Genomic DNA, 21,340 nt, shown 5'->3' on the forward strand with positions numbered 1-21,340 from the left:
CTTGGATAAGAAGGGGGGGGGAGAGAGAGAAGAGAAAACCAATCAAAATATGATTGAAATAGATTGAGAAATATATAAATGAATAGATAAAACAAATAATGACTAAACTACAGTAATGATCAACAGATATGCGAGCGGATCTAACATCCAATTTTAATTAGATTGTTGCATTTGCCTCAGTTTTAACCCTATAGAAAACTGCATTCATTTTTAATAGTCCAAAGATATAAACACCTCTTTTGTCATATTTCAATTGCCCCCACTGATTTCCACACCTTCTGCACGAATGTTGATTTCAAATACCCGGATTAGATGACTCCAGTTGTGGTACAAAAAAAGCACCTTGGAGTTTGCGTCGAATATACAAGTTATACATATGTTGGTCTTTTCCTTCTGCAGACAGTTCCGATAAACAATTTTGATAAATATATTTTTTATTCAAAAAGAGAAACTTTATCATAGAAATGTATTTTTCCTATATACTACCAAAAAAAAAAAAAAAAAAAAAAAAAACCTACAAAGGGCAGAGATATTCTGTACATGTCTTTGCACTTGCTAAAATCTACCAATGGTGATAAAATGATATCGGATTTCGCTCTACCTGGTGGTTTTAAAATAAACTATTTTCTTTCGATTAATTGCAGATTTTCACTGTTGAAAGCCCGTCTTTGAGACATTTTGAAATAATTGCTCAAATTCCCAACAATGTTTACCTGTCCTACATCCTATGCCGAAATGACTTGCTCGGTCTGTACGTTTCTAAGGGCGTGGTTTGAACGATCTGCACGTTTCTATGGGAGTGGCTTGATCATGCACGGAACGATTCTTGCACGAAACGATTTGCACGGAACGCTCAACAGTCGGCACGAAACGCTGAACGGTCTGCACGGAAAGATGAACGGTTTGCACGGAACGAAACGAAACGCTTTGGGGGTGTAGTAGTACGCTTCAGGGTCTGTATATATGTGGCATGGTGTTTTGATACATTCTGCTGTAGTAATTTTTTTCCATTAAAAACTACATGACATGGCTGCTGTGACGAGCACATGCATCTTTTAGCGATAATTCTGCCATGCCAAACAAAACTTGTGAAGCAATTCTCAATCCAAGTTTGAATAGCACATAACACAGCGCCCAAGACAATGAAGTCTTATAAATTTAAATCTCAAAACAGAATATAGATTTCTATACATGTTTAATATCAGACTTGGAACAAATCCTCTTGTGAATTAATTGGTATTACATTGACATAAAAACTCTCTGTTTTGCAGATAATTAAGACTAGTACGTACTTTCCATTATTTTGTATTCTCTAGAGGCCCTGCCATTAAGTCCTTCACTTATCTTAACAATAACTCTCGAGACCCTTGACATCCTTCTGCTGTATCAGTAAGCAGAATTGAATAAGTTTATTAAATACACTTATACAACAGTACTCTATGCACTCGTTAACAAGAGATTTCAAAAATCAATTATATACCATATTAATCTGAAAATGTCAATGACTGGATATTAACATGCCAATTAAAAGCTAAAATTTTTAAGATAATTTTCCTAAAAGATTTTTTCCATGTTTTTTTTTTTTGGGGGGGTTGTTACAATTTATTAACTACACTTATACAACAGTACTCTATGCACTTGTTAATGACAGATCTCAAAAATCAATTATATACCATTTTTCCATGTTTTTTTTGGTTGGGGGGGGGGGGGGTTACAGTCACAGAAATTACAAACATCACAATTACATATAAATATTTTATGCTCTGAATGGCATGCAACTACATCTATCAAACACCACTGCATCTCCAGAACAGGCATTTAGTTCAAATCAGAACTCAAGGAAAAGTTCTGAAAATGTGTGGATACCAGATCACAGCTAATTCCAACAGTCAAATTTACCAGAGGCGTGATTTTGTCATTTTCATGATACCCAGGTGTTTACATAACTTCGAATTGTCATTTTGTTGCAGCATATTTAATTTCATCAAAAGCCTTTCTAGCTTTCCTCAGTTCCTCATTCATCATCAGAAGTTCTTTTACACGCGAGTATTTCTTTGGGTCTTTTCGAATCAGAAAGATGATGTCCTCCACAGAAATTCTGCCTGGGCGTCCAACCTCCATTGCCTTCTTTGTCTGCAATAAATAATTTACAACACATGTATTTTCTGTTATCAGAATTTTTTTTTAGCAATTAAATCGTGTAAAATTTAAATTGAAATGAACCAAGTTTTTCTGGTTAAATGTTTTCTGTATACAGTCTGTTTGTCATGTTAACTTTCTGCATTTTGATATCTTCTCAACAAGCCCTGGGTCAATCTGAACCAAACTTGTGACATAAAATATAATCCTTATATACAGCAAATTTGAATTTGTGTAAATGTAGGAGGGAAGATGGGTGATGTGCTTAAAATGTCTTGTTCTCAAGAATCACTACTGGTAAACCAGAAAAATCATAACTTGTACAAAGGCTTTGTCATTATATAAATTTAAGATAATTCCAACCAGGAGCCCTAGAGCTAGAATGGGGTCTTAAAATCTTCCTCTCAAAAAACCATAAAATTACGATCACATGTAATACGTATTCTACACATTCTCTTAGGACAGAGCCATATGATATTCAAACTTCTACATGAGAAAATTCATTTTTCTTCTCTACTTCTGATACCAAGCTTTTATGCTAGATGTTCCAGGGATTCCAATTTAGCATACTAAGGCCACACCAACTTGTAAAATAGTTCTTCGGATTTTCAAACAAAAAAAGTGAGGCGAGAGGGCGAAATTATTTTACAAATATTATTTCTAATTTTGGAGATAAAAATTATGAGGCGAGCGAGTACAAGAAATATAAATATTTTTAATTGAATTAAGTGTGATTTTAAAAATAAAGATCTAAAATCATCAGATATCATTTGTTTACCACATAAACTTAATATTTTTCAACTTTGTTGATATAGTTTACGTCAATAAATAAAAAGTATTTCAGGTTTCAAAGACTTATTTTCTTTATACCTAATACATGTACTTTGCAACATTAACTGATAAGGTCTTTTTGAAGAATTTTATTTAAGTTTCATTTCTACAAACTTTCGATTTAGAGATATGCATATTGCTAGGGACACATCCAGTTTTGACATTCATTGCAAATGCAATATCCATTGCATCGCTTTGAGCATTTTCTTGAATTTTGATAAGACATCACCAAACCTTTTGTGAATTTGTCGTTAACTATCGGTCCGGTTTAAAATAGTCATCGATCAGTACCCCTTGTTTGTTTTAAGAGGCGAATAAATGGGACGGTCCTTTATATTATATAGGACTGCAAAAACTGAGATTCTTGTCACATCAGGTGTGGCACGATAAAGATCCCTCAGTACCATAAACGCTGAGCATAGGCCCAAATTTTGCAGCCCTTCACCGGCAATGGTAACGTCTTCATGTCAGTGAAATATTCTCAAGAGAGACTTCAGTCAATATATAGGCTAATCATATGGAGCGCCAAATTAACATAAACTCAAATAATTGAAGATATCTTCAATTATTTGAAGATATCATCAATTCATTTGATGCGCGCAACAATTGAATTAAAGATCTCTTCAAATAATTAATGATATCTTCAATTCTGAATTATTGCGCGCATTAATTGAATTGATGATAGCATTAATTCTTCAGCTGAATTGATGCGCGCTTTAATTGAATTAATGATCTCTTCAAATGAATTGATGATATCAACAATTGAATTGATGCGCGCTACAATTCAATTAATGAGAGCAATAATTGATATAATGCGCGCATTAAATCAATTGATGAGAGCAATAATTGAATTGATGCGCGCATTAATTCATTTGATGAGAGCAATATTTGATTTAATGCGCGCATTAATTCAATTATTGCTCTCTTCAATTGAATTAATGATATCTTCAATTCATTTGAAGAGAGCAATAATTCTTTTAGAGAGAGCAACTATATAATTAAAGATATCTTCAATTCAACATATCCACAATTGAATTAATGATATCTTTAATTGAATTGTTGCTCTCTTTAAAAGAATTGATGCGCGCATTAATTCCTTATACAAAAGCATTGTAAATGATTTAAAGATATCTTCAATTGAATTAAAGAGATCATCAAATTATTTATACCGAGCTCTAAATCAATTATTGCGAGCACTATTTCTACTAAATTGATGCTCTCATCAAATGAATTGAAGAGAGCAATAATTGAATTGATGATATCTTCAAATAATTGATATCATTAATTATTTGAAGATATCTTCAATTATTTGAGTTTATGTTAATTTGGCGCTCCATATAATCAAACAATCAATCATACGCTATCAATGTTCTCTAAATAGTGGCATCGAATAGCGCTTCAAAAGTTTCATCGGCTTCCAGTTCAATTCCAGCATAAGGAAAAACTTCCAATCCAGTGTAATGAAGTATCGTACATATTAAGATTGACATCATGAATAACTTAACCGTATGACACTGTTAGGAAATTTCTCGAGAGCCTGCGCTTCTGTCATTTGTCAGCATATACATCAAGGTTATTTGTGCGCTTGTTATAAAAACTAAAAAAAAATATTTACGGATATTTTTGAACACGCGGGCGGATATTATTTTTTTTTATAATATTATAATTTGGATTTGTTACAAATAGAAGCGGCGAATCCGACGAACTAGATTACAAATTGGCATGGCCTAAGCTATAATGCTAAATGTTCCACAGTGATGAAGATATTTCATGATTGCACTACTATTTAAAAAAGAAGAAGTTTTTTTGCCAACCCCATAGGTCCCAAAAGGGCAATGACTATAAAATTCACAATTTATTTCCCTACCCCTAAAGATCCTACAGAGCAAATTTGGTGAATATTGGCCATATAGTTTAAAAGAAGGCAAATTTGTTCATACCTTTACAATGGCCACTGATTAAATGGGCACAGATGCAATGCCACCCCCAGATGCACTAAGAGTATACTTGAAACCTTTAGTACTCCTTCATGTAAGAGGCTCTTTTAAAGTCCAATTACTCTCCTCATTAAGTGTACAATTAAACAATTTTAAAAAACAACAACATTGAGGCCCATGGGCCACAATGCTCACTTGAGTCACCTTGGCCCTGTTGTTCTTCATCCTTAGATTTTTACCTATTTTAAATTATTTTTCATCATTATGATAGAGACTCTGGTGCTAAATGCCTTGATGCTACACTTGGAGAGAAGTTGAAGTTGAGAATGCTTCGATGCTACATTCTCTGGTATTACCTTTCAGATAGAGCACTTTCATCACAAGAGGAGTTAAAAATTTACACAGGAATAAATAAAAAGATCTTACAAAATCTTTTTAATTTCATGAACTTCAAAGACACAATTTTCAATTAATGTGCAAGCATCCTCATGTATTGTAGAATCAAGTTTTTCATACCATGAGACCCATGGCAAGAATAAGGCCATATTAATTGGGAATTAATGTTTTACATGAGAAAATACAACTGGAATCAATCGGATGTCTAGGTAGTGCAATAATTGCACATTCACGTCTCTGACCGCTGTGACTTAAGTTCAGTAAGAGGGTATAAAAATGGTCTCCAGCTCATTGAATTACCTCTGAGTACTCCAGTGTCTTCCCATACAGATGAGGGCAAAAATAATTATTGTGTTTCCACTAACATGCAAGACAAAATAAGGGTACATGTAGATATTATGGTAGAAAAATTCATATAGATTGTTTTTTTAAACTTTATTTTCCGAGCACACACAAGAATCATTCTGACCACAATCTCCATGCAGGTCTATTGAAAACAATCAACTCATTTTCTACCATAAATATTCACTATATCATTAAATTCACTATATCAGAAGTAAATACAAGTGTAAATTTCCAATGATTAATAAAATGTAGGATAGGGGTATAATTCTGGGTCAGTCTGGTTCCTGCGAATGCAGTAGTTTTTATCTAAGACCTGGCACCCTCTCACCCACAACTGGGCATGTCAGGAATAGCCTGTCCCCCCCCCCCCCAAATGGGCAAATCAGGAATAGCCTGGCCCCCTCACACCCACAATTGGGCAAGTCAGGAATAGCCTGGCCCCCTCACACCCACAAATGGGCAAATCAGGAATGGCCTGGCCCCCTCACACCCAAAAATGGGCAAGTCAGGAATGGCCTGGCCCCCTCACACCAAGAGCAGGGCAAGTCAGCGATAAAGTTGCTCAGCTATCATTCATAAATTTTCAACTTCAAAATTACAATGTATTTACATTTTACATTTAAACGACTTTTATTCATACCATTTCTGTGATGTATTCAATGACTAGATCATCTAGAAGTTCTACACTTTCAGTGTATGGATTCCTGTCATCCCCAAATCCATACATCATACAGCGCACTGTAAAACATAATGTAGAAGATAAAGATTAGTAAATCCATACAGCGCACTGTAAAACATAATGTGGAAGATAAAGATTAGTAAATCCATACAGTGCACTGTAAAACATAATGTGGAAGATAAAGATTAGTAAATCCATACAGCGCACTGTAAAACATCATGTAGAAGATAAAGATTAGTAAATCCATACAGCGCACTGTAAAACATCATGTAGAAGATAAAGATTAGTAAATCCATACAGCGCACTGTAAAACATCATGTAGTAAATCCATACAGTGCACTGTAAAACATAATGTGGAAGATAAAGATTAGCAAATCCATACAGCGCACTGTAAAACATCATGTAGAAGATAAAGATTAGTAAATCCATACAGCGCACTGTAAAACATCATGTAGTAAATCCATACTGCGCACTGTAAAACATAATGTAGAAGATAAAGATTAGTAAATCCATACATCATACAGCGCACTGTAAAACATCATGTAGAAGATAAAGATTAGTAAATCCATACATCATACAGCACACTGTAAAACATCATGTAGAAGATAAAGATTAGTAAACCCCATACAGCGCACTGTAAAACATCATGTAGAAGATAAAGATTAGCAAATCCATACATCATACAGCGCACTGTAAAACATCATGTGGAAGATAAAGATTAGTAAATCCATACATCATACAGCGCACTGTAAAACATCATGTGGAAGATAAAGATTAGTAAAACCACACAGCGCACTGTAAAACATCATGTGGAAGATAAAGATTAGTAAATCCATACAGCGCACTGTAAAACATAATGTGGAAGATAAAGACTAGTAAATCCATACATCATACAGCGCACTGTAAAACATCATGTAGAAGATAAAGATTAGTAAATCCATACATCATACAGCACACTGTAAAACATCATGTAGAAGATAAAGATTAGTAAACCCCATACAGTGCACTGTAAAACATCATGTAGAAGATAAAGATTAGCAAATCCATACATCATACAGCGCACTGTAAAACATAATGTGGAAGATAAAGATTAGCAAATCCATACAGCGCACTGTAAAACATAATGTGGAAGATAAAGATTAGTAAACCCCATACAGCGCACTGTAAAACATCATGTGGAAGATAAAGATTAGTAAATCCATACAGCGCACTGTAAAACATAATGTGGAAGATAAAGATTAGTAAATCCATACAGTGCACTGTAAAACATAATGTGGAAGATAAAGATTAGTAAATCCATACAGCGCACTGTAAAACATAATGTGGAAGATAAAGATTAGTAAATCCATACATCATACAGCGCACTGTAAAACATAATGTGGAAGATAAAGATTAGCAAATCCATACAGCGCACTGTAAAACATAATGTGGAAGATAAAGATTAGTAAATCCATACAGCGCACTGTAAAACATAATGTAGAAGATAAAGATTAGTAAATCCATACATCATACAGCGCACTGTAAAACATCATGTGGAAGATAAAGATTAGCATCAACCACATTAAATCTAAACTTCAAGGCAACAAATATGATATGGTTCCGTATGCACCATTATCTTTTTCTCAAACATGTCTGTCAGATTATGCTTTTCTCAGAATTGACATTTAATTCGTTCTGGGGATTATTTAGTGAATTCATGACATGGGAGAGCTCCAAATCGTTATATATATAACCATTCTAAAAAAAAAAAAAATGCCATTAATTTTTATTATATTAAGCCTGGCATGACCAATGATTACATAAATTTTAGAATTAAATTACAGCATTGGTAAAATGGAGAACAAACTGTTGGACTACAACAGCTGCCAATTTCACAAGAATATATGTGTATGGAGGACACTAATGTATTTTATTGTGTATTAGAGCATTGAATAAGTATGTGTTTGTATGGAGGACACTAATGTATTTTATTGTGTATTAGAGTATTGAATAAGTATGTGTTTGTATGGAGGACGCTAATGTATTTTATTGTGTATTAGAGCATTGAATAAGTATGTGTTTGTATGGAGGACACCTAATGTATTTTATTGTGTATTAGAGCATTGAATAAGTATGTGTTTGTATGGAGGACACCTAATGTATTTTATTGTGTATTAGAGCATTGAATAAGTATGTGTTTGTATGGAGGACACCTAATGTATTTTATTGTGTATTAGAGCATTGAATAAGTATGTGTTTGTATGGAGGACACCTAATGTATTCTATTGTGTATTAGAGCATTGAATAAGTATGTGTTTGTATGGAGGACGCTAATGTATTTTATTGTGTATTAGAGCATTGAATAAGTATGTGTTTGAATGGAGGACGCTAATGTATTTTATTGTGTATTAGAGCATTGAATAAGTATGTGTTTGTATGGAGGACGCTAATGTATTTTATTGTGTATTAGAGCATTGAATAAGTATGTGTTTGTATGGAGGACACTAATGTATTTTATTGTGTATTAGAGCATTGAATAAGTGTGTGTTTGTATGGAGGACACTAATGTATTTTATTGTGTATTAGAGCATTGAATAATTATGTATTTGTTGTTGTTTTCACATCTATTGAGCAAATAACACCCAACATCAAGCAGATAAATCGTCATGTCAATGTTATATAATTTGTCTGTGCACAGTCCTGTGTTTCTATTAATACAACAGATATTTTTATTAGAAAATTATTATATACTCAAATAATTTGTGTTTGCTGCAAAAATCATTTGAAAATACCAGCCTTTACCAAAGATAAAAATGATTTTACAATTCTTGGTTAGTATATGTGAATACGTAAAGGTCCGTAAGAAAAATCCGTGAATGTGAAGGTACCATTAGTATATGTGAAATGGATGGCGATCAGTGACTACTAGATATTTTCAGGCCTACATTTGGTGATACTATATATTACTACACATTTTGTATTGATTCAAGGATTGCAAACAATGGCTTACCCTTAAAAACAGAGCAACTTTTAAAAAGACATTATATCATGTATATTGTATAACTTAGTGTTAAATCTAAAGCAAACTAGCATGGCGTCAAAGCATGCCCGTTTTAATTGCACCATGCCCTTTTTTCTCTATAAATTAAAAAAAAATATATATATAAACAATAGTTCTTTACTTCACAAGGTTGATTGAAAAGTTTTAAATCAAGGCAGCGGGTATTAACTTTTAAAGAGGCTAAATGATTATTCTATTACTATCATAGTATGATACAATGAAAGTGCCCCGAAATTGTCTTGCTGCGACAAACAGTGCCCTTTTGAACATATGATATGTGTGCCCTCTCTAGATCCTAGATTTAACTCTAATAACTTTGCATTTTTAGAAATGGACAGATGTGAGAAACCAGCTCCAACACGCCAGTTTCGAAATAAGAACTCTTCTGTGTAGGAGGTACATTTAGTAGAATTTTGAAAGATGATAAAAATTAAAAATGTATTAAAAGCAGCTTCTTTTTAAATATGTAAATGTAGGAAATAAAAAATACTATCAAAAGATATTTTACTAAATCTGGAAACATAAAAAGAAAATCATATACCTGAATATGATACATACGAGCAATGAAATAACCTGATATAATAAAAATTCCATGTATTCAAATACTCCCAGAATACTTATAATTTACTTAGTTTGTGTATCAGTCGAATTTGGGTGATGAAACTGCATATATATGAGAAACTTACTGAGCACATTCACTTATGTAGTGATGAAAATGTCCCACTCCCACATAAACAAGTTGTTTCATGCCTCAAATACTATCTATGAGAGTTCTCCAAAGGAAATAACTTGGACCTATCTCGAAACTGGCCTATTGTTGGGAAGACAAATCAAAGATATCTGAATAAGTCAAAATTTAATTATCTCCTTTTCACAATCATTATGGAGTTTCATAATATTTGCATACTCAACAAAATTATATTCTGTTTCAAATTACTCTCATTACTTCAAATACATGACATAATAAAAGGCATGAAATCAGAAATTCTGGGTCTGGGTTTGCCCCAGATGATAGGGTCTGTCTTTTTTTTTTGCATAGTTGTACATCTTTTGGTACAGATCGTTTACATATTTTATTAATTGTTGAAGTCATAAAGGATTACAGAGTTCCTCTCTCAAAATAAACACAATTAGATGCTTGATACTCATTTTACAGAATCTAGAAATGTTCAATCACCAATATCTATGGCACATGAAGGTACAGTAATTCTAGCTGAGTTTTGTGGCAAATGCAAATTACATTGTATCATTCTATGAACATGTAATATGAAACCAAGCAGAAAATTACTGTAGAATATGATAACCTGAAGAAATCAAAACAATATTTTAAAAGTAATATGTTTGTTTTGCTTTAGTCATTATCATTGCATTTTCCAAAGACTATACCAGACTCCGAGAACATAATTTTCAAGGACATCTTTGAAAGAAAAAAAAATTATCAAATATTATTCAAACTCTTTCAATGGAAAATTCTTTTTAAAAAAACAAACCTGTGTACTGTAAGGTCATACATATATTAGAAATTTGTAAATGTTTTCTGATCATCAAACAACTATATACTTACATTCTTTTAGAAATATTTTCTTTCTCTTTTCTAATGGAATATCATCTTCTACTTCATCTTCATCGAACTAAACAACAGAATTTCAAGTTGTGAACAATGTTTTTGAATTCATTACTAGGTAAATAAACACTATGTGTGTCCATCAGGGATGACCATGTGATTCTGAGGGTGGGTTTTAACAGTCCAATGTGGTGTTTACATCTAGTTTACATTTTTTAATTTTCAAGAGGCCAAGACACCTTGCCATTTAATTCAAACCCAGTAATGTTACAAACAACAATGCCTATGTTATTTAACCATTTTTCCTCATATATTTTCTAGATGAAAGGATTTTAGTTCAGTTTTAAAAAGAATAACATAGTTTAAAAAATTTGAAAATTGTATAAAATTTACACACGAAGGTTCTGAAAAGCTCCAAGAAATGGTGTTAAACAGGTTGGGAACACTTCCCTTATAGCAAGATGTTCTCACTGAAATGCGATTATCCCTCTTTAGCGAGAGAGTAAACATTACCATCAACAGGTGTTTTGTGATTTTATTGTAAATAATGGCAAATTTCGTGCAATGCTGAATAAGTGCGACACACACTCAACATGAAGCAAATTGTCTCTTTAAAATTGACAACACTGTCAAGAAATTTCATATCAACGTTGCTGCGTAATTCGGAAGGAGGCTGAAATCCAGTGCACATCCTGAGTGTTTTTGTTTTGATTTATATACACAAAAGTATCAGACATTTCAGCACTTTTACTTCTTTTCATGTGAAACATGAAGAGACGTACTCCACAAGTGTTTTTATCAGTTGTACAGGATATATATATTTACTCTTGCTAAAGAGGGAAAATCGCGTTTTAGCAAAATGATCTCGCTATAGGGGAAGTTTTCCCAACCTGTTAAATATTCAAGAATTAGTTCATATATCGATGAATGATATCGTCTCATTGATAAGAATCCTTAATGTTAAAGATAACATTGACCAAAAAACTGTAGCTGGATCTGTATATGTTTTGTTTTAATTTTTGACAACAGAGAGATTCAGTTTTGCAGCAAAATGGTAGCAAGGCAAAACATTAAAGAGACAATGTATTCCAAATTTAGAGAAGAGATAAAATAAATGTGTTGTCGAACATATGGTATGAAGAATTTTGATATTCACTTGGGAAAAAAAGTATGTCTCTGGTTAAATAAGAAATCAGTGTTTGTTTTTTCTATTAGTATTCAGTAAACGGTCGGTAAGTGGCTCTTCCAGGCTAATATTGTCTTGTTATATACCTTGTCCACCTTTAAATAAAGATTATTTGATTTGGTTTATTGTTTTTGTTTGTTTGGTGTTTTCTGATCAATGTAAATATTTGAAACCTTTTTCAAAAGTACCAGATAATCAAATGGTCATCCCCTCACCTAGCTGCAGATATCAGGGATGATTAAGCAAAACTACCAAAATAACTGCTACAATCCAATTTTATCCAAATTTTTCTAAATGTATTCGTTTTGTTACCTGAAAGTCTCCTCCTTCCGCCATGTTGAAAGATCTAACTAATTACAGAAAATTCGACAAATGACATGAACAGTTGTAAATTGATGGTTGATAAACTAATTTGACATATACAACACCCTTTAACAATATTCAATATTATCATAATAAATGAAATATGTAAATAGAATGAATCTAAGGGAAATTTCGATTTTTTAAAAAAAAATACCGACACTCCTGGGTCTATTAGCATAAACACATTGAACTTCCGGTTTCATTTTCGGTCTCCGAGGACGGTCGCACGCTAGTTTCATAATTTTCAGTCATGGGGTCTACGGAATCATCATCGAAAGAAGCAAGTACTCAGTCAACTTCGAAAGCACCAGTGCCATCAAATGAACCAGAAAAAAAGCTGAAACCCTGTTGTGCCTGTCCAGAAACCAGGAAAATTCGGGATGAATGGTAAGCCGTAAGGGATAAAATTAATGAACCTTCTGAATCTGAGGCTACAGTTTAGGCATATCATAACGAGCAGATGCTTGTTTCGAATTTAAGGGAAAATAGCTTACATGGCTAGGGTTACATTATAGGGCAAGAATATGGTATTTTGATTATGACGCAATATGATATAGATATGAATTTCAAGGTCTTCATTTCAAATCATATGTACAAAGCATTATATGTTATGGGTAAGGGGTAACGGGTATCATTTTAGCACCTGTAAGATAACTACACTGCAGTCTTTAGTGTTTAATCTTTAGATTAAGTTGCATAGTGTCTATATGTTTAGCACCACTACCGGTTAGCCCCCCTTCCCAGCACTAGGACCCTGGTAATTAGATGTGTAACGGGGTGGGAACACTTCCTCTATAGCGAGATTTTATCTCTAAAACGCAATTATCCCTCTCAAGTGAGAAAATAAACATTACCATAATCAGGTGTTTTGGTGTCTTTTAATTTTGAGAATGATGACAAATTCCGTGCAATGCTGAATAAATGTGACACAAACTCAGCATGACGCAAATTGCCTCTATAAAATTGACAACACAGTCAAGTAATTTCATATAAATGATGCTGCATAAGTGGGAAGGAGGCTGAAATCCAATACATATCGTGAGTGTTTTTGTTTTGATTAATATATTTGCATTAGCATCAGGCATTTTAGCACTTTTTCTTCTTTTCACGTGAAACACAAAGAGATGTACTCTATGGGTATTTTTCTTTGTTGTTCAAGGTATTATATTTACTCTTGCTAGAGAGGGATAATCATGTTTTTGCGAGAATATCTTGCTATAGGGGAATTGTTCCCACCTTTCTAACCGTATTACTAGGTTAGGAATCGTAAGGAATCGTAAGTGCACGAGAATTTCTGTGTTTCCCTGAATGCATATTTGTTACTACTAGTTGCTTCTGTTGTGACATGATTTACATCACACACACAGCTGAAAGTGTGGGAAACACCAAAGGTGCCCATAATACGCCAGTTTCGAGATACGTTCGAGTTATTTCGCTTTGGAGAACTCTCGTACATGATAAGGCACAAAACACTTTGTTTACTTGCGGGATTGGGACATATTTTCAGCCTTGCATAAGTGAATCTGCTCAGTAAGTTTCTCATACCTAGTTTAATCACCCAAATTCGACTGATATATAAACTAAGTAAGTAATAAGTATTCAGGGAGTAATTAGATACATGGAATTCCTATTATATTACGTTATTTTGTTGCTCGTAGTCGTATGTATCAATCTAGAAAATTACATGTAAATATGACATTGGTTTTATGTTTCCACTTTAGTAAAATATTTCTTTCGAAAGTATTTTGTATTTTCTACATTTACATACTTAAAGAAAAGCCACTTTTAATACATTTCATTGTCTTCCCCACGAACTGTAGGTCCACTTTGTCCCATTTTGGCATTAAAAGTGCCACTGAATGCACCTCCTACACAGAAGAGTTCTTATCTCGAAACTGGCATTTTGGAGAGAGAGAGAGAGAGAGAGAAAATCTGCATTCAATCAGTTTTCCAGGAATATGATATGTACATGATTTCCTTTTACAAAGTTTTAAAGATTTAAATTGGGGGGAGGGGGGGGGGGGCAAAAAGGTGCACAGACACATCTTTCGTCTAGACACGGCTCTGAAATTAAAAAGCTCAAATTGTTGAGGCCATCGAAGATGTAAGCCCCCAGATTTATAAAATGTATTTCCCCAAAGTACTTGTCTCCCAAAAGTACAACTTTTTAAGGGGTCATGATGTGCCCTGCCCCCTGCTGCCCCCTTTAGCTGAGCCCTCCACCCTAATCCTAGTACAGATATTTACTTGCATGATGACTGGTCTCAACAAATGGAGTAGGTCAATGAATTGTAGAGATAAAATAGAAATTTTTGTCGATTAAAAACAATTTTCTTTAATTCAGCATTTTGGAAAATGGAGAAGAAAATTGCAAAGAAGCTATAGAGGCACACAAGGCGTGTTTAAGGAGTTTAGGATTTAAGATATAAGACTTAAGAGGTACAGTATTGATTAATGTCTAATGATTGAAAATGAAGATCATTGATTGTATTTCAAAATCTACTAAGTATCTAATTTTCTTTCAGTGTGTTTTTTCTAGTTTGAATGGAGTAGATGGAACCTGTGGACAAATGTGAATCAGTTTGTGTAAATGTATAAGACTTTTTCCTTTACATGTTTGAGATTGAAAGTGACATGTTATTTATTTTTTAACATATTTTCTGATTATGTATTTGTTTGTCATATAGCCTGTGTTTTTTTCTAACATCCTTACAATAAAATGAGTTGACATAACTTGAATAGTTTAAGATTCTTCGTCTTTTATTTAGTTAAACTGTCACTTGTCTCAAAGTACCCCAATGTAAATGGTATTCAAATTTGTGTAAATATAGGATCATAATACATTCCAAGGGGAGATAATTAATGGTGACCATGGGGTTGACTGTTTAAAATGTCTTTTTCTCAAGAATCATTGGACTAGAAATTCCAAAAACTTATATAAATGCTTCCTCATTTTAACCATGATTCCCAGGGCCAGGGTAGGACCACAAATAGAGTTTGAAGTTTTACATATGTTTTTAGCTGTGACACCGGAGCTAAAAGCTCAAGTAAGCTTTTTGTTCGTCCATCTGTATACTTTTTTAACATTTTCAACTTCTCCAGAACCACAGGGCTAATTTCAGCCAAACTTGCCACAAAGCATGCTTTGGTAAAGAGGATTCAAGTTTATTCAAATGAAGGGCCACAACCTTTTTGATATGGAGATAACTAGAATTAATAAAAGTTTTGTGGTGTTTTATTCTTCTCAAGAACCAGTGGGCCAATTTCAATCAAACTTGGCATATCATTCTTGAATAAAGAGAATTTAAGTTTGTTCAAATGAAAAACCATGCCCCTTCAAAGGGGATATAATCACAAAAATGCTACAAGAGTACCGTCAATGGTACAATATATACCTGTCGGACAGTGAAATTCAACCTGAAAGCATATTATTGTGCAATGAAAGGTGAAGATAACGAACAGTGATCAATCTCATAACTCCTATAAGCTATAGAAAATAGAGAGTGGGCAAACACAGACCACTGGACATACCAGAAGTGTAATAAGGTGCCTAGGAGGAGTAATTATCCCCTGTCAACCGGTCACATCAGCCGTGAACCCTATATCTTTATCAGGTAAATGTAGTTAACCGTAGTCAAAATCAGTGTGCCAAGAACGACCTAACAATTGGCATGAAATGCGTCAGACAACATTTGAATTGATACAACACACATTTTGAATAGAAAAGCCTTAAAGTGGGTCATGGTGCACCAATCCATCTGACATGTGAACTGATTATGTATTTCTCTGAGAGTGAGGTTGTGACAAAATGTCAGTGCAATATCTGTCTATGATGATACTTGTAATAAGTCTAGGAAACCATTTGATCTACTTTAGCCCTAAAGTAGGTCATGGTGCACCAATTAAGTTGAAATGTGAACTGATTATGTATTTCTCAGAGAGGGAGATTGTGACATAATTTCAGAGCATACCTAAAAGAAAAAAATCTGGAAAACTGTTTGACTTACTTCTACCCCTAAAGTAGGTCATAATGCACCAATCCAGCTGAAATGCTAACTGAAATTGTATTCCTCCGACTAAATAGCCTTTGACTAAATAACAGGGCATTATCTGTTTCCGTAAAGAAAAAAAGCCTGGAAAACTGTATGACCTATTTTAAGCCCAAAATGGACCAATCCAACTGAAATGCAAACTGAACTTGTATTCCTCAGAGATGAAGCCTAATGAAATCACTGTATCTTGTTATGGTGTACATGGATACAAATGCAGCGATCTCATACTGCTGTATTGATAAACACGCGCAATTGTAATACTTACACCACTCATTACGTTTATTGATAGTAGATCAAGTTTGGAAACCTTTTTACTTCAGACAATATTGCTTAAACGATTGAAATAGCCATGAACTCAGCAATATAATTGCCTGTGGCTTTAATATCTTTTAGATCATATTAGGGACCAAAATTTGAAAGGGTCTTTTACGGGAATGATCATGCTTGATCTCCAAAAGGCATTTGATTCTGTTGATCACGACAAACTTGATAAAATATGTAATGAGTCTCATTGGTTCAAATCATACCTATCAGATATATATATCAATTGGTGGGGTTAGACAATATTCTATCAAACTCAGATCCCGTTACCTGTGGTGTGCCGCAAGGAAGTATCTTAGGTCCTGTGTTGTTTTTGTGTTATGTAAATAACATGGGTGTAAGAATAGATGATAATATTATATGCTGATGATAATGCCATTTTATATTCCCATAGAAACCACGAGGTAATCTCGAAGAAACTAGGTAAATCCCTTGAAAAATGCTCAGATTGGCTCACAGACAACACTTAGGCAAGACAAATGTATACCCATCGGACCAAATAGGAAGGTTATTTTGTAAGCAAATACCATGATTCCATCATTAAATCCTCTGACAAGGTCAAATACTTAGGTATCACTATCGACACGTTCATAAGATGCGACTATATCGTAGATATCATCATAAATAATATCACCAGTAGGCTAAACAGAGGTCGTCTCAATACTAGGTCAAGGTGAACGCTATCACCAGCGCTCATTCAATGCTATTTTGACTACTGTTGTTCTTGGTAAGTTTCATAAAATTCTTATGGAAGAGGTTACAGATAATGCAGATTTATACTTTAGTGTCACATGTGATATCTTGCAATCTATCGATATGCTATATATACATGAAAGGGTAACACAACTATACGATTAAATCATGTTCTTAATATACAAGGTAGAATACTTTTTGAGAAATGAAGCCAATACTAGGGGAGCTACACATTTGAAGCATTAACTATTATAACATTTCGGTTGAGCATCACTGAAGAGACATTGTGAGAAATGAAGCCAATACTAGGGGAGCTACACATTTGAAGCATTAACTATTATAACATTTCGGTTGAGCATCACTGAAAAGAGATTGTGAGAAATGAAGCCAATACTAGGGGAGCTACACATTTGAAGCATTAACTATTATAACATTTCGGTTGAGCATCACTGAAGAGACATTGTGAGAAATGAAGCCAAAACTAGGGGAGCTACACATTTGAAGCATTAACTATATTACGATTATAACATTTCGGTTGAGCATCACTGAAGAGACATTATTTGTCGAAATGCGCATCTGGTGCATCAAATTGGTACCGTATAAGTTTTACATGTTACACTGCTGGTGGTCTGATAGCCGGCCAGCACAAATCTTGCAGCCCTGCGCTGTACACTCTCCAGCTTATTGATGTTGCACTGCATATAGAAATTCCGCACAGTACAAGCATATTCCACTTGAGTTCTGGCCAGTGATGTGTAGCACATCTCCTTGGTTTTCCGGGAACAGGATGGACGTTTCCTCCAGAGAAAGACTGTGGAGGAGTTTGTCTTCTTACACACCCAGGACCCTTATTCACAAAACATCTTACGACTATGCTGAAAAAAATAATTCTGTCTGATAATTAAATACCGATCACAAGGTCATAAGTATGTATCCAAAGTTTTATAAAACATGGATGTACTTTACATATTGGTTAAGAAAATCTACAAGAAATGAAAAATAAGAAAGTTAGTGTTCGTAAATTTTGTGAATACGGGCCCTGGTCTATGTGGTGGTTCCAGCTAAGATTGTTGATAATGGTTACAACCAGGTACTTGGCTTTGCTGGTCATATTCAAGACCTGGTTGTGGATACTGTAGTTCCCCTGAATGATCTTGAGCCACGGATTTCTTAGTGGTATAGTTTCTTAGCATGCGGCGAGTGTGGCACTTTGTCAAATGCCTTGGAGAAGTCGAGGAGCACAGCATCAATTTGGATATTGTTTTCTAACTCTTTCGCCAGGTCTTGGATGGTGAGGATAAGTTGAGATTCGCAGGGTCGTGATTTGTAGAATCTATGCTGCATATCAGATAGGATATTGTGCTGGTCAAAGAACCGCATGATGAAGATGCATATAACATGTTCTAACTTTTATAGTATACCAAAGTTAGAGACACTGAACGATTGTCTCCCTTCTTGAAAATTGTTGTTATAGTGGTCTATTGGGGTTCTGCCTTGGTGTATTGAGGCCTAGAAGAGAAGTGTGAGTGCAGGTGATTTTCTTGACCATTTCCCTGAGTAAGCGGCTAGGCAGTTCATCAGGACCACTTGACTTATCCGGATTCAGCTTGGATAATAGTTTCCTAATACCCTCGTGCCTGATGGCTGTGTTTGACATGTCTGGAATGGTATTTGGACCAAGGCCAGGAAGGGCTGAACCATCCTCTTGAGTGAAAACAGAAGAAAACTGGTTGTTCAGCATTTCTGTCTTTCCTTTGGGTCAGGTCTAAGAAGTCCACCCTTCTTATGAGGAGAGATACCATTACTGTCACACTTTTGGTCCTTAACCAAGGTAAAAAGCTTTTCGTTGTTCTTATCGTTACTCACTATGTTCTCAATTGAATAAAGGCGTCCCGTACAGAAATAAAGAAAAACACACATATAACAGTCTTAGTGTTTTACATGTATAACATGCTATGTTAAAAGATGCTGTAAAATCTCATTTACCACAAACTTCAAGGCAAAAAAAAAAATGATTTGTATTACTAAGTGAACTTGATTGTATTCTTAAATTTGTCATGTATAAATAGTAAAAAGTTCATTTTGTAAATGTTTAATACTTTGCATTACGTTCTTCAGGCAAATTGATTACCTTATTTCACATAATTTTCCACAACAAATTGGCATTTATTTCAAAATGAAATATGATAACTGTTCACCATCAAGGGACCCCATCGGAAATAAGCCAATTAATTGGCTTTTATGGGTTATCCTAGGCATTATGTTAAATCTACGATAAAATGATAATTTACGGAATATATATTTACAATTTTTATTGTCTTTCATGAAGATAACGAACAGTGATCAATCTCATAACTACGATAAGGAATACAAATTCAAGAGTTGGGCTAACACTCACCCCTGAATATATTAGAGATTAGATCAGGTGTCTTAGAGGAGTAAGCGTCTTCTGTCGACCAGTTACACCCACTGTGAGCCATATATTTTGATCAGGTAAACGGAGTTATCCGTAGTCAAAATCAGTGTGCCTAGAATGGTCTAACAATTATTGGTATGAAACAAGTCAGACAGCATTTAACCCAATGACAGGTTGTATTGTGATACTATCTAGGTTACAAATTGTGATACAAAAATGTGACAAAAAATGTCAACTAATATGATATCATCTGTGATACATATTGTGATAAACATGTAATGTTTGGGTCATTGTATATGCTACTTATGAAAGGTGAAGATAACGAACAGTGATCAATCTCATAACTCCTATAAGCAATACAAAATAGATAGCTGGGCAAACACGGACCCCTGGACACACCAGAAGTGGGATCAGATGCCTAGGAGGAGTAAGCATCCCTTGTCGACCGGTCACACCCGCCGTGAGTCCCATATGTTGTTATTGCCTGAATATGTAAAATAAATTGATTAATTAATAGAAGTATAAAAAGAATAAGCATACAATGTACATGTAACTTACCGCGGCCGCATGGATGTATTTGACAAAATAGCATATGACATAACAGTTTTATTCATAAAAGGGCCAATTTTAGATACAAACCTTTCCCACCATTCTCCGATGTTTTAGGTTTTGAAGAAATAATTCTCTGTTTTCCTTTTGTTCATGATCAAAAATGTTTTGTTCAGAGCTGTGAATCACGAATTGATGAAATTGATAAAATGAAAAAAAAAAAAAAGATTTACATAAATAATTATTGTGTTTTGGAGATGAAAATGTTCAATCTGTTCCATTATTTCAAAACTTCTTATCTAAAAAGTGTACTGCTATTTTATGGCGTATAAAACGATGCAATATTATATAAATCTTGATTTATATGCAAAAATCTTGATTTTTATTCGATAATCTTGTTCATATGCGAAAATCTTGATTGATATTCGATAATCTTGATATTTGTATGCGAAAATTTTGATTTGAATTCGATAATCTTGAAATTTATAAGGTCCCTTTAATTTTGTTCAATCGACTGAACCCAGGCAAGAAGCAAGTAACAATCTTCACTAGTGCTGTCACTGTTAACCGAAAAATCGTCACCAATATATAGCTAACCAATCCTACGAATATCAAACAAATTAACCGTGGTAAAACGTTCGGTTCGGTTTGTGTTTTCCAGATTTCGGTTCGGTTTTGTTTACGTTTTACAATTTGTTATTTTGTTTGCTACATGCAATATGATTGGTTCGATATTTTTATCAATGAGATTCTAACCAATGGAATTCCATGTAACATCGGTGATAGCAAATAAAACATGGCGACATGTGCAAAGAAATCTCAATAGTGA

General features: G+C 34.1%; 2 protein-coding genes across 2 annotated transcripts; one reads left to right on the top strand and one right to left on the bottom strand.

The window, feature by feature from the left end:
• Positions 1-1,741: 1,741 nt before the first annotated feature.
• LOC125675881 (transcription initiation factor TFIID subunit 13-like) lies at positions 1,742-12,698 on the bottom strand. The gene is made up of 5 exons (XM_048913719.2): positions 12,635-12,698; positions 12,430-12,467; positions 10,932-10,998; positions 6,289-6,386; positions 1,742-2,133 (listed from the first exon to the last, which is right to left on the bottom strand). Exons 1-5 carry the CDS (start codon positions 12,681-12,683, stop codon positions 1,957-1,959), a joined length of 429 nt encoding a protein of 142 aa, XP_048769676.1. The 5' UTR covers positions 12,684-12,698; the 3' UTR covers positions 1,742-1,956.
• An 18-nt stretch (positions 12,699-12,716) lies between these two features.
• On the top strand, positions 12,717-15,224 carry LOC125675885 (cytochrome c oxidase copper chaperone-like). The gene is made up of 3 exons (XM_048913723.2): positions 12,717-12,867; positions 14,825-14,919; positions 15,006-15,224. Exons 1-2 carry the CDS (start codon positions 12,731-12,733, stop codon positions 14,907-14,909), a joined length of 222 nt encoding a protein of 73 aa, XP_048769680.1. The 5' UTR covers positions 12,717-12,730; the 3' UTR covers positions 14,910-14,919; positions 15,006-15,224.
• Positions 15,225-21,340: the final 6,116 nt, after the last annotated feature.

The sequence above is a fragment of the Ostrea edulis genome, chromosome 3 (assembly GCF_947568905.1).
Source record: "Ostrea edulis chromosome 3, xbOstEdul1.1, whole genome shotgun sequence".
NCBI lineage: Eukaryota > Metazoa > Mollusca > Bivalvia > Ostreida > Ostreidae > Ostrea > Ostrea edulis.